This window comes from Zeugodacus cucurbitae, chromosome 3 (assembly GCF_028554725.1).
Source record: "Zeugodacus cucurbitae isolate PBARC_wt_2022May chromosome 3, idZeuCucr1.2, whole genome shotgun sequence".
In the NCBI taxonomy this organism is placed as follows: domain Eukaryota; kingdom Metazoa; phylum Arthropoda; class Insecta; order Diptera; family Tephritidae; genus Zeugodacus; species Zeugodacus cucurbitae.
This window is the reverse complement of record NC_071668.1, coordinates 26,918,962-26,932,500: the sequence shown is the minus strand read 5'-3', so window position 1 is coordinate 26,932,500 and position 13,539 is coordinate 26,918,962. Positions and strand designations below refer to the sequence as shown.

General features: G+C 34.3%; 2 protein-coding genes across 5 annotated transcripts; one reads left to right on the top strand and one right to left on the bottom strand.

Annotated features, from left to right (window-relative positions):
• The first annotated feature begins 5,776 nt into the window (after positions 1-5,776).
• LOC105218497 (uncharacterized) lies at positions 5,777-11,420 on the top strand. Of its 4 annotated transcripts, none has more exons than XM_029044327.2 (3): positions 5,777-6,100; positions 9,231-9,372; positions 10,869-11,420. In XM_029044327.2, exons 2-3 carry the CDS (start codon positions 9,350-9,352, stop codon positions 11,254-11,256), a joined length of 411 nt encoding a protein of 136 aa, XP_028900160.1. In that variant the 5' UTR covers positions 5,777-6,100; positions 9,231-9,349; the 3' UTR covers positions 11,257-11,420. The 4 variants fall into 4 exon arrangements, with proteins under 4 accessions (XP_028900160.1, XP_011192413.1, XP_011192412.1 ...); XM_011194111.3 differs by having other exon boundaries at positions 5,778-6,100; positions 9,240-9,372; XM_011194110.3 differs by having other exon boundaries at positions 5,784-6,100; positions 9,252-9,372.
• LOC105218498 (uncharacterized) lies at positions 11,421-12,158 on the bottom strand. The gene is made up of 2 exons (XM_011194113.3): positions 11,964-12,158; positions 11,421-11,897 (listed from the first exon to the last, which is right to left on the bottom strand). The coding sequence occupies exon 2, from the start codon at positions 11,843-11,845 to the stop codon at positions 11,510-11,512; it is 336 nt and encodes a 111-aa protein (XP_011192415.1). The 5' UTR covers positions 11,846-11,897; positions 11,964-12,158; the 3' UTR covers positions 11,421-11,509.
• Between the last annotated feature and the right edge of the window lie 1,381 nt (positions 12,159-13,539).

The window sequence follows — 13,539 nt, the reverse complement described above, 5'->3', positions numbered from 1 at the left end:
CACTGACATCAAAGACTTCAAGTGTTATTGAAAATAAAAAAGTTTAACAAAATTTATTGCGCAATGATTATCAAATGGACTCAATAAGCCTGACTTTTTATTGCATTTATTTTTACAGCTAGCGTTGGTAATAACTGTAAAAAAAAATCCGCACTTGGGAAGGAGTTAATTAAAAGATAAAATATACAAAATGACAACAAACGCCATTTGTTCATATTCTGTCGGCACTTTCGCTTTATACAGACTCATATATCACATGCGTCCAATAACTACTAATATACATATGTATATGTATGTATGTATGAAAAAAAAGCTATGCGCAAGCGTAAACTAGAACTGCACTATGATTTGGGTCACGTGCAGCTCTTAAAATTTACGACAATGATTAAAAAATGTCATTACTTGACCATAACTCTCAGAAAATGCAACGCTTGCACATGGAGGTGCGCCAAACTAACAGCGCAAACAAACATTTTCGGCAGTGGTTGCATACCTATAAATATATAGGGTTGGTTGGTGCGTTACGAGGGCTGCTATATATATTTCTGGCCTAATAATGAAAATAGGAATATTTATCAAAGAAAATGGTTTTATTGTTTTTCAAAATATTCTCCATCAAGACTTATACACTTTTGCATGCGCTCAAACCAATTTTCGAAGCACTTTTTTTGAGCGATTGTCAAATTGTGCGGGATCCAACGAGAACAAACCTTATTTACGCCAAGGGGTTCATGCAATTCGAATATATGCTGGTGGGAGAAATGCATAGGCATGCCTCTATCTCACGTACGGCATCGATGTTTTCTGACACAACGGCTGTTTTTGAACGACCTTCACGGAATTCATCTTTGAGCGAGCGTCGGCCACGATTGAATTCGTTGTACCAGTTTTTCACAGTGCTATAGGATGGTGCTTAATAGCCATACAAAGATTTTAGTTCATCGATGCACTCTTATCGCGATAATCCACGTCGAAAGTTGTGAAAAATTATCGCAAGAAAATGTTCACGAGTTAATTCCATTTTTTGGCCGAGATGAATTTTTTAATTCCCTGTAAATACAATAATTCACGATTAAATGACAAAACGTTCTGAGTGATGTTATGCTAAAAAATGTCAAACTTTCCAATGGAAATGTTAGATTGCCAGAAATATATATAGCAGCCCTCGTATTTTGTTATAGAATTTTTTATGCAATCAGAACACAGAAAAAATATAATAAACTATATTTAATGTTTGAAAGGAAACTCGGGAACTTTTCCATAATAGACGAGTTTATCTCGCCCATAACATGGCGATAGTTACTTTTCAACAGATCAACCGAAATTTCTGATTGAGTGGCGCTATCAAAAATGGCCAAATTTAGTAAAATTATTTGAACTATAGGTGTCCTTACTGTACTCGATGCCCGATGGGGTTACATGCCAAAAGGCTAAATATGCTGACGAATGCAAGTTTCCAAAGTTGCATGGAAGAAGGGACATCGAGACACTTTCTCCTTCATTATCCAGCTTTCGCTAGACTATAGATGAAACATCTTGGCAGGACGAACTTCGGCGAACCAGTTGAAGTGTCCCGTTTACAAATTAGTAGCCTGTACAAATTCTTGAAAGGCTCAAAGCGCTTTGTCGTCATTTGAGTGTCTCGGGCATCAATTTTGAGGAGTTTGCGGCATCTCTGACTCTTGATGTCCAAGTGCTATCTCCTGATGTGCAGTGATCAACCCTTTACTGTAACCTTACCTATGATTCAACTACCATTGCAATGCCCTAAGACCGAATCATATACTCCAGCTTTATATAACATCAGACCTTTTTGGAAGGAGCACCTGCTCATATCACCTTATGAGAGCAGTTTTTGTTGTAAGAATGTTTTGTTAGTTCGTCGTACATTGACCACATGGTCTAACAATGTTCCATTGCTGCCAATATAGAACATATTTACCAGATACTGGAATACATACAAGTACGTATATGGTCTACCGACTAAAGGCCAGTAGCCTCCGCTAGCTGAGCGTCACCGCCATTCATACGCTCATATCAGCAGGATAATTTACGAGCTGCTGCGCTGCCAGCGAAAAACTTCTCTTCAATTTAATTTCGAGTGCGACAAATTGAAAAAAGGACATAAACATCAAAATGAGCCAAAAACGTACAGTTCGCTGGCAAAGTGAGTACTCAAACTAGCCCAATGCAGTCTGCTGAACTTAAATTGCATCATTCATGGAAATATTAACCTTTGTATTAATGTGTATATGTATATAGTTATTTATATACGGGTATGTTCTACTCAGTGAGTTATGCATATGAATTAGTGTCGCAGGTGAATTGCGCTGACATGGTGTACAAACTTTTTGGCGAAATGCTACAAATGCGAGGGTCGACATTTATTAACGAATTTTAGTTTTAATTGCGGTTTTGTTTTTCAACTTTAATATCAACTTTTGATATCATCAATGCAGCAATTTGGCGCCAGTTTGATTCAATTAGTACTTGAATTATAGAAATATTACATATTTTCAAAACAACCGAACGCGTCGGATTTTAATTAATTATAATTTGCATTATTACAATTGTGCTTTTTTGTTGCGATTTGTTCAATGACCGTTTTGAGTGTAGGAAATTCAGGATAATAACACAAAAAATTCTATTATACAATTACAATTAATTTTAGTAAAACTGCAATTTATTAATCAATATAACATCAATTAGTATAATTAGCAATAATTATTCATATAACAATATGTATGTATATTCCAAACAATTACAAATTCAAAGACAAATTTTCAAATTTTATAAAATGCAATTTCAAGTTTCATTCTTTGTTCTTCGAAACTTCTTTCCTCAGATGTATCAATAATCCATCGATAAACAGATTTCTTTCAGCATAAAGACCCTTACGAATACATAGGCTACTAAGTTTTATTCCATATCTTTATTAATGTTTGAATAATTTATTCGGATATGAATCACCAGAATTCAAAATGAGTGAAGATTGTTCCATATCACTTAAACCTTAAATGCATGGCGTACCATATAAGGCTTCGTAATTCCATCAAAGTAATCTGAATCGCAGTTTGGTTTCTCACAGTAGGCGTCATAAATGCTAACGGTTATTTAAAAATTATCGCAGCTTTCAGAAGTTTATACTCAGTTGACAGTGACCTAGCGAAGTGGTTGAAAGTCACTATTTTGAGGCTGAACTCATACATTTAAGGGCTACAAATGCTTAGATTATTAGAGTAGTAACTGTATTCGTTTCGAACAACACCAGGTGTTCAAACGGACCAGAAGCACTTTTGTTGTGCTCCTTATTGTAGTGGACAATTATTTTTTGGCGCCAAATAACAATATCATAATTATTTGGTCCGGTAAACGTCCATGCCTTATGGGTTCTATAAATAATTGTATTTCATTACAAATAATATAATTAATGCAATAAATCAAGGGCTAAGTTCAAATGTAACCAAACATTTTATACATACAATTTATAGCTTTTCTCATAATGCTATACCTAACTCGTTTATTTTTAGGTGGCAAACCGAAGACACCTACATATTTAAACACTAATTTCAATCAGATATTGTTTTGAATGAATGTCGTCTTTGAGAGTATTAGGATTAAACAAGTACTGGTCAGAAAATTTCTGATGCAGTCGACTATTACATAGTCATTGTAGAATATTGAAGAATTCATAAAAATATTTCAAAAATGTATCAATATATTCTACGTCAACCGAAAGCACAGATATCTCTTTTTCGGTGTATAGAGTCGGGAAAAGTATTGGGAAGATTGCGGTCAGTTATGGGAGTATATATATATACAAATTCGCATCAACTTTCGAAGAATCGAAAAAAATGCATAAGAATGCTGCAACTACTATATTTAAAATCTACTTCCGATCTTAACATCATTTCTCAAGTAGATCAATTCTGTACGACTTTATATCGCGTGTTCAATTACATAAGAACTCTTTATAATTATATTTTCTATTAAAATTTCCAAAAATATTACAAATAATAATAAATTTTCGAATTACATATTTTAGTGTTTCGCCTGATTAATTGTCCGCCATATTGCCCAAATCAACTCAATGCTGACTGAGCCGCTTAACTGGCAATAAATTATCTAATTTTATGAAAGCGCATAAATTCTCAAATCCTAATTCAGTTTGCGTATAGTTTTCAATTATTTTCACGCTAATGCCACATTGAAAGTAATTATGCTCGCAGTATATTATTAATTTGTTCATGCAAATTCAGTGAGCAAAGAGTAAATATATGTATATATGTACATACATAGTTGTTCAGACCCATGAGTATTGATGTTAATTTGAAAAAAAAATAATAGCATATGCACACATGAGTTGCTAACTGATGCTATAAATAAATAGAACTCACGAGAGTCACAAGTTTGCTTTTAACGCTACACGTAGAGGGTGGGTCAACACGATTTTTTTGAAACGTTGTGTGAAATTTAACTTTTTAGTATTTTCAAAAACTAGTTTGGATATTAAACCACCAATGAAATAATAACCCAATAGTATAAGAAACAAATAATAACCGTAGCAGTAGTTAGTAGATTTCGAAATGCTAAATGAGCATCGATCATTCACCTGGTACATCAGTCTTGCTCACCTAAAGTGAGGTTCGAGTAGTATTAATATGTCTTATTCCTGTTCTCCATCAAACCCACCATAAATCTGAGGCCGTGCCCTGCAACCTCAGTTAACATGAAATGTGGATCTTCCATGGTGTGACTAAACGAATAAGATCCCTTCAACAATTCATAGACAAGATAATCTCACGGTGGTTATAGTACATACTTGTCTGAATAAATTTTATCAGCTCATATCTGCCATATTTAAAACTCAATTACTGATAATTTAACGGCATCAGAAGTCTCCTTCTGCGAACTGTTCTACTCAAAGAAGAATCTAGTAGAATAGTAATAGAAAATCAATTATATCGTATTTATATTAAAAAAAATCAGTCAAGAATACGTTCCATTGGTTGAACGATTGCATTGGACGATTATTATTTCACGGTCTGTAGCAAAACAATATACTATTTACTGTGACAAACCCATTTGATCGCCATGTAAAAAAAACTTTCTGGCAAAACTACCCATAAGATAACGATCTATCGCAAACGAAGACTCTTCCGTGATCTAAATTTGGTTCCATTGAACATGTAAATCGTACGGATCATGCTTAATGCATTGCTGGTCAACTTGTTTAACCTCTTTTCCATTATGTGTACTTTTGGTCCACCCTATACCCACTCAAAGTAATACATATAGAATAATATAGTTGTTAATGTGATCGCTGAACTTAATACCAAATATCTAGTAATTTCAGAACTCACAAATTTGGGATATAAAATTCTTGCATTTCAAATACATATATACAGACATATAGAGATACCTAGATATATGCCTGTAATGCTATAAATATTTGGACATTTGAGAGCACGTAATTCTGTGTTTATTCACCGACTGAAGTTAGCTTTTCACATTTTCACACTTCATTTCATGTTGTTCTCCGATATTTATCAAATATATTTACATACATACATATGTATATGACGCTGCAATCGACGTAGTAATATAATATTATACTTGCAAATATTTACAAATACAAACAAACAGACATATATATATAAGCAGAAGTTATATTTAAACTTAGCTTTTTTAACATGTTTGTGGAATTCGGTGCCTTCAATTATCACTTCTTTTGTGCAAAGTGAATAGTAAAAAAATACTGGCTTAAAGATTTAAAAAAGCTCATACTTTTATTGGTTGAATGGTTTTTTTTTTAATTTTGTTTACATATTTCTGCTCAACTGTGATTTGTTTCGCATCTCAGTCTCAGTTTCCAAAGCGCAACTTCACGTTATGGTCGTGCAAATGATTTATAATCTCGAAACATTCTCTTCATGTGTGCCGTAATTTGTCGTGAAAAGTAAATGTGAATACTCGCGTTCCGAAAAATCGAATTCATAATTCGCGCGAATTTATTCTTTGCCACTGAATATTTATAGTTAATAAAAAGAAAAACGCGAGTCTGAACTGTGAAATCTGTAATTTGTGAGTTTCGACCAAGGTAAAGTTTAATCGCGAGTTCGATATGAATATGAATAATATTTTAATGTGTGGTATTAATTAATTCCTTTATTGATTTTAAGCTAAATTGAGTTAATTTATTGAACTATTGACATGTTTATTAAGGGCCTTTTGCGATAAGTCGACTCTTCAATTGCCTATAATTTTTCAGACTTCTGTCAACTACCGAGCACATTTTTAACCCTTTTGTGTTCGACCAATACTTCATGGACTAACAGACAACATCGGAACCTCAACTACCCAATAATATTATTTCCTTCAATCCGTTATATTACCAATGGAAAATCGACTGAGAACCACGCCTACTTCCCATATTATACAATTTTGAATTCCATCCGATTTGTTCTCATTAAAATATATAAATCAAGAACCATGAAGATATTAGAATAAAACTTTAAACATACATATACTATATTTGAGGTGTGGAAAATTGTCGAAATAACTTTTCAAGGCTCCGATAATTTTTCACCGAAAAACAAAAACTTAGCAACAAAAGTTGCTAAGAGAGTATTATAGGTTTGTTCACATAACGGTTGTTTGTAATTCATGAAACTAAACGAGTTAGATACAGGGTTATATATATCAAAGTGATCAGGGTGACGAGACGAGTCTAAAATTGAGATATCTTAATGAAAGTTGGAACACATGTTCCTTGGGACCGTGAGAGGGTTGCTTTCGAAAAATGCAAAATCGGACCATTGCCACGCCCACGCAAAATGACGAAAACCGAAAACACATAAAGTGTCATAACTAAACCATAAATAAAGTAAATAAATAAAAGTTATAAAAGTTAAATTTGGAACAAAGGATCGCACTAGGAAGGGGCATTTTTGGATGTAATTTTTTTGGGAAGGAACCAATGAAGCTATATAAATCAAACTTTCTGCAGTCGGTTCTCTTACGTACCCCCCACACACCATTAAACTAATTGAAATCGGATAATAACCACGCCCACCTTCCATACAAAGGTTAGGTTGAAAATTACTAAAAGTGGGTTAACTCACTAACGAAAAACGTCAGAAACACTAAATTTCACCCCATGGTAAATTTTCACCGAAAATTTCGGTAAATCTCTCAGGTATCTTAATTTAATTTAGAGGAAATATTTTTCTTCTAATAGAGTGTCTCGGTACCAGAAATGGTTAAAATCGGGTCATAACTTCCCCTAGCTCTCATATATCTAATTATAGGATTTTCAAAAATGCGATGGGCTTAAAGCTTATAAATATTAACCGATTTATAAGGTATGAGAAATATCTTAGCAAAAATAAGTGAGCGTATAGTCTTGGATATAGTGCACCTTGCTGATGAAAATGAGTGAAATCGGTTCAGGAATTACCTCAGCCTATATACTATATACAATGATTTTCGTTAGTCTATTGGACTTTATGTCGAATATATGGGTCAAATTGTGTGTTATCTTAATAAAAATATATCAATAATTTGCGAGAGTATAAAATGTTCGGTTGCACCCGAACTTAGCCTTTCCTTACTTGTTATACTCTCGCAACATGTTGCACAGAGTATTATAGTTTTGTTCACATAACGGTTGTTTGTGTCACCAAGAAATAAAAGAGTTAGATATGGGGTTATATATATATAAATGATCAGGATGACGAGTGGAGTTGAAATTCGGATGTCTGTCCGTCCGTGCAAGCTGTAACTTGAGATATCTTAATGAAACTTGGAACACATGTTCCTTGGGACCGTGAGAGGGTTGCTTTCGAAAATGGGCAAAATCGGCCCACTGCCACGCCCACAAAATGGCGAAAACCAAAAACACATAAAGTGTCATAACTAAGCCATAAATAAAGTTATAATAGTAAAATTTGGAATAAAGGATCGCACTAGGAATTTTGGATCTAATTTTTTTGGGGAAGTGGGTCCCGCCCCCAAATCTGTTATTTGTATATATCTAGTTAACCAATGAAGCTATATAAACCAAACTGCAGAAATGCAGTCGTTTTTTAGCCACTTCTTAATACAGTCCAAAACTGAAAGAAATCGGATAATAACCACGCCCACCTCCCATACAAAGGTTATGTTGAAAATTACTAAAAGTGGGTTAACTAACTAACTAAAAACGTCAGAAACACTAAATTTCACATAAGAAATGGCAGATAGAAGCTGCATTCAGATTTTTTTACAAAATGGAAAATGGGCGTGGCGTCGCCCACTTATGGGTCAAAAACCATATCTCAGGAAGTATTCGACCGATTTCAATGAAACTTGGTTTGTAATAGTTTTCTTATCTCCCAATATTATGTTGTGAAAATTGGCCAAATCGCTTCACAACCACGACTACTTCCTATATACCAGAACTTTGAAGACAATCTGAATCTTTTACTTTACAATATATAAAGTAAGCACTAGTGAAGATATCGGTGCAGAACTTTGCATAAATACTATGTTAATAGTGTGGTAGCCCCATTCTAAAAGTCGCCGAAATCGGACCATAGGTTTTCAAGGCCTCATATATCGAACATGAAGACCTCGGTGCTTCTAACCTAATATTAGGGTTTACAACTTTCAATGCACTTTATACAATATATATGACGAATATGTGGGTCAAATTGTGTATTATATAATATTTATTAAGTTAAATAAATAAATTGCGAGAGTATAAAATGTTCGGTTACACCCGAACTTAGCCCTTCCTTACTTGTTTTATTTTTTATTTTTCTAAATCCCCGCAAAGACTTGCTACTTTGAAGGCATGGACAAATTAATTACCACCACCCTGTAAATATTTCTCTTGAAGCATCAATTCAGATGCGAAATGGAAAACTTTGGAAGTTAATGCAATTGTTTCAAAAGCGTCGTCCCACATTTAAGATCTCCCGTTTCATTCGTCTGAAATTCCAATGCTTCCTACATAAGGGACAATTCAGCGGCAACGTTGCAACCAGTTGCAACAGAATACACACAAAGCCACATAACAACCAATATACCCAACATTGTTGCTATCAAAATAAGCCGCGTAAACAATTTTAAGATTTGCTTATTAATCGAGCTTTGTTTTGATCTGCATATTTATGTTTTCTGTTTATAGTTATATACATATATATGTAGTATGTATACATACTAACATATTTACATCAATTTTGAAGTGACTTCAGTTTTCGTTTCAGATTGAGACCACACAGGAATTAAGTTGGGATCTCACAGTTGTTACAACAGTTTCTTAAGTGACGCGTTGCAGTACGGACCCCCAGTGGTGTATTTATCGATGAAGATGAAGAAGAAAAGCAGGTAAAGAAATTTTAAATACGGTTATTGTGTGTTGACCAACTCAAATCGTGTTATAAAGACTTGTGACAAATAGTTCTTAATGTGCGGACCAGCTTTAAAAAATTTAAGAGCAAGTTCAATTAAAGAAAATACTGTAATAACATTGCTTGTTTGTGATTGTGACAAAAATCACAAATACAAACGGAAATGTGTCAGTTTCAAAAATGCCAATTACGAAATCAAAATATTCTGTTATATTATAAAGCAATATTGAAGTGATACTGTTTTCCCAAATATAACCACAACTTTGGCTAACTTATCATCCCTTATAAAGGAATTAATAACGAAATAAAACCGCACCTTAAGTGATTCTAGAGAAAAATATTTGATGAAGTAAGTGAGAATCTTCACAAATAACCAGAGGCTTTGTGAAAATATTTTTCATTAAAACAATCAGTGTTAAATTCTATATTTTTCCCATAGTTCCCAGGAAGAACATAGGATCTCAGTGTTAAAGTAATTAATTATTATTACTCATAAAATATTATTTTATAATTTTTAATTGTGATGAAGTCTGTGTGGATATAATGAATTGCGGTGTATGCAACCTTTGTTAATAAAAACATTAAAAATTAATACAGAATTAACGAAGGCTTCTATGAAATAGGGTATTCCGTTTATTTCTTCGAAGCTGAACTACTTCAAAGCTATGCAAAGGAAACTGTCTGAAAGCAAAGTTTATTTTAAATAAAATATTGAAACATTTGTATGTATGGTCAACCTCAAAGTCAGCCTCAAAGACACTTGAGCAATCATATATTAAACCATAAAGAATAATCTATTGCTTTTGCAAATGATTTCTTATGGCAACTAAATGCAATCTGGTCTGGTTCTAACTAACTTAATACCTTGAAGTACCAGGCGGACGGACGGAAGCAAGAATGATTATATTTGATTTGTGCCGGATCATAGAAGAAACGTCAAAGGCGATAAAATTGCAAGAAAATGCTTCCTTTCACAATTTCAAGCTGATTGGGATGTATCGCAACCTCGTGGTCTATTCGTCGTAATGCTGTATCTGATCTAACGTGGCTTTTAGCGCACTTTTGAGATCTGGCCCAGTAAATAGTTGCTATTATCCATTTAACAACAATTCTCGCTACCTAAGTTAAATATTTTGACGGACGAAAATTTCCATAGCTGTCAAGAAGAAGCAGAGGTGGAGACATCTAGACACCTTATACTCCGCTGTCCTGTTTCCTTTAAACTGGGGTTGCAGCAGACTGAGTTTAAGCTATGTGGAATCAATATTGTGTAACAGGCTCAAAGTGCTTCCTATAATAGCCTTTTCATCCATACTTAGAAAAGTTGTGTTGTTAGCATCACAAAAGAACAGTTTTAAGCGATCACTTTAAAAGAAAAATTTGTTATATTAATTCAGTAGACTTTTAAAGATATTTTAATTATCTTACTCCAACTGATTCTAGTTTTACTCATACCAAAACATCTCATTTCAGCAAATCAACAGAAGTTCTACTAGAAGACTGTGAAAATGTACACATTGACGATGCAGGTGCGATGTTACCCAGCGAGATCTCTGCAAGCACGAATCTCCTCGACAGCAATAACACTGACCCCACCGACAATACAGTGTGTAAAGTTCAGCTACAATTCAAGCCGGCAACTAAAACGCAAAAACAGGACACAAAGATCGACATTGAACTTCCTGCTGAGAGAGCGAACAAAACACTCGCTAGTATGGAAAACGAACCGTCGATTTTTCGCAACCCACCGCTGCCGTGGTATCGTAACTGGACAAATGCTGGCGTCGTGCTCTGTGTGATCTACAATCTGACCATAGTATTACTCCTCTTGATGGGTTTCTACAAGTTCCGTCAAAGCTGAAGTGTATATGCTCAGAAAACACATTTTCATACAAACACATATTGATGCCAAATGCATTTTTTTAGTGTAATGGAAACTTTATTTCATCATCATATCCATATAGTATTATAAGACCTTATTAAACGATTAAATATATATAAACTGACTATTGACATTTACAAAAATTTTCATTTGATTCGTATGTCATTTTCCACATAACATTTCTTTATTCGTAAGTACTCTTTATGATCTTCACATTTCACTAATTTTGTAATTAACGCAAATTCTTACTGAAGACTTCTAACCAAATAAAGAAGAGCGCTAAGGCGAAATAGGCTAACAATAGCAGCACCATAGTTGTGGGATCAGCGGAGAAAATCGAATGAATCAGTACCACAGAACCCGTCATGAGCACCACGAAGAGAAAGCAAACCACCAGCACCGTAACTTTATCGCGATACCAAGCTAAATTTGGATCGGGAGGTGACGGGCGCACCACCTTTAAAGGGCGATATTCCTGCTGGTATTGTGTTTCGAATCCGCTGGTGAAGTCCACATCATCGAACGCCGGCGCCTGCTTGGCTTTCTCTGCATCCCCATCCACGGACATATTTATTTCGTATTTTTCTTCCAACAGTTATATGCAACTTGATATTTGTGCTCTGAAACTTAGTCAGCGTGAGTAATATTCTCAGAAGTGACGAAACCGATATAGAACGATGCCTTACGTCGCTACTTACACGTCCAATGCGGTCACTTGTACTGCCTATCAGCACCTCAATTGTTTGATTTGAAAGGTGGTAGTTGTGCTTTCCACAACAACAATAACAGTTAATGAGAGATGATAAGCATTACAGTTGAAAGCCACAATTAGCCAACAAATCTAATAACAACCTTAGTCTAGCTACAACAAAACAATAAATTTAGTATTTAGTAATAACGTTTTCACAGCTATCTGAACAATTTACTATCGATTCATTGCATGTGTGTTCAAATACAGTCTGATAAGATACGGTATTGTGCTCTCATAGAGAAGAATTGTGGTGCCCGTACTAAGAATTCACGTATTCAATACATATTTGCGAGCTCTTTGGCCGAGTGTCTTATACGATATATGTTGCGCATCTTCTTTTTAGCCCTAAAGGTTTAAGTTTCACATAAGCATATTTCCAAAATTGGACATAGTCTAATTTTTGCTAACGATTAATTCAAAAACCTATTTGTGTGCATGCAGATTTGTAATTTCGGATTTGAACCCAATACCCAACGACTGGTAATCACGCTCTCAATACACTCGGCTCCAGCATTTGCTACTGTAGCGGATGTAGTAATAAGAATTGAGTACTCTATTTGAACAACTGTGTCAAAGCCATAGTAGTAGTGATTAATAAAGAATTAACGAGTAAACAAAAGTTTTTTTCAGCGTTTGAATTAAAATAGTCTGTCATTTAATTAAGTTGGAGAATATTGGAAAATACAATTCTTACACTTACAACTTTTAAAAGAGCCAGAAAATTTGCAGTCTAACATATATATATCCACTTGACATTTTACATTCTCTACATTCTATCTGCAATATGTACTTCAAATATTAACAGCTAAAATTCAACGTATCTAAGATCCATGGGAAAATTGAGATATAGAATTTTTAAACTTCATACAAAGTTGCTAAAAAGAGTATTATAGTTTTGTCCACATAACGGTTGTTTGTAAGTCCTAAAACTAAACGAGTTAGATATAGGGTTATATATATCAAAATCACGAGGGTGACGAGTAAAATTCACATCCGGATGTCTGTCAGTCCGTCCGTCCGTGCAAGCTGTAACTTGAGTATAAATTAAGATATCTTGATGAAACTTGGAAGAAGATGAAAGGTTATGTTAAAAACTACTAAAAAGTTCAGTAAGTAGTTCAGTAAGGAAAACCAACAGAAATCATAAATTTTATTATAAAGAAGGTACAGAAGAGCTGTAGTCAAAATGGTATACAAAATTTTAAATGGGCGTGGTTCCGCCCACTTATGGTCAAAAACCATATCTCCGAAACTACTCTATCAATTTCAATGAAATTCGGTTCATAATATATCCCTTCCTTCCCAATGAATGTTGTGAAAATAGTCTAAATCAGTTCACAACCACGCCTACTCCCCATATACCAGAACTCTGAAGTCGGTCTGAATAGTTTACTTTACAATATATAAAGTTAGTACTAGTGAAGATATCGGAACAGAACTTCGCTGAAATACTGTATTTAAAGAGTGCCACCACCCTTTCAAGACCCTTTATAACGAATATGAGAACCTCA

Coding starts and splice junctions, on each gene's coding strand:
- LOC105218498 (XM_011194113.3), bottom strand. CDS start 11,845: ATGTCCGTGGATGGGGATGCAGAGAAAGCCAAGCAGGCGCCGGCGTTC.
- LOC105218497 (XM_029044327.2), top strand. CDS start 9,350: ATGAAGATGAAGAAGAAAAGCAG. Junction 9,373..10,868: donor AAGATGAAGAAGAAAAGCAG/GTAAAGAAATTT, acceptor ATCTCATTTCAG/CAAATCAACAGAAGTTCTAC.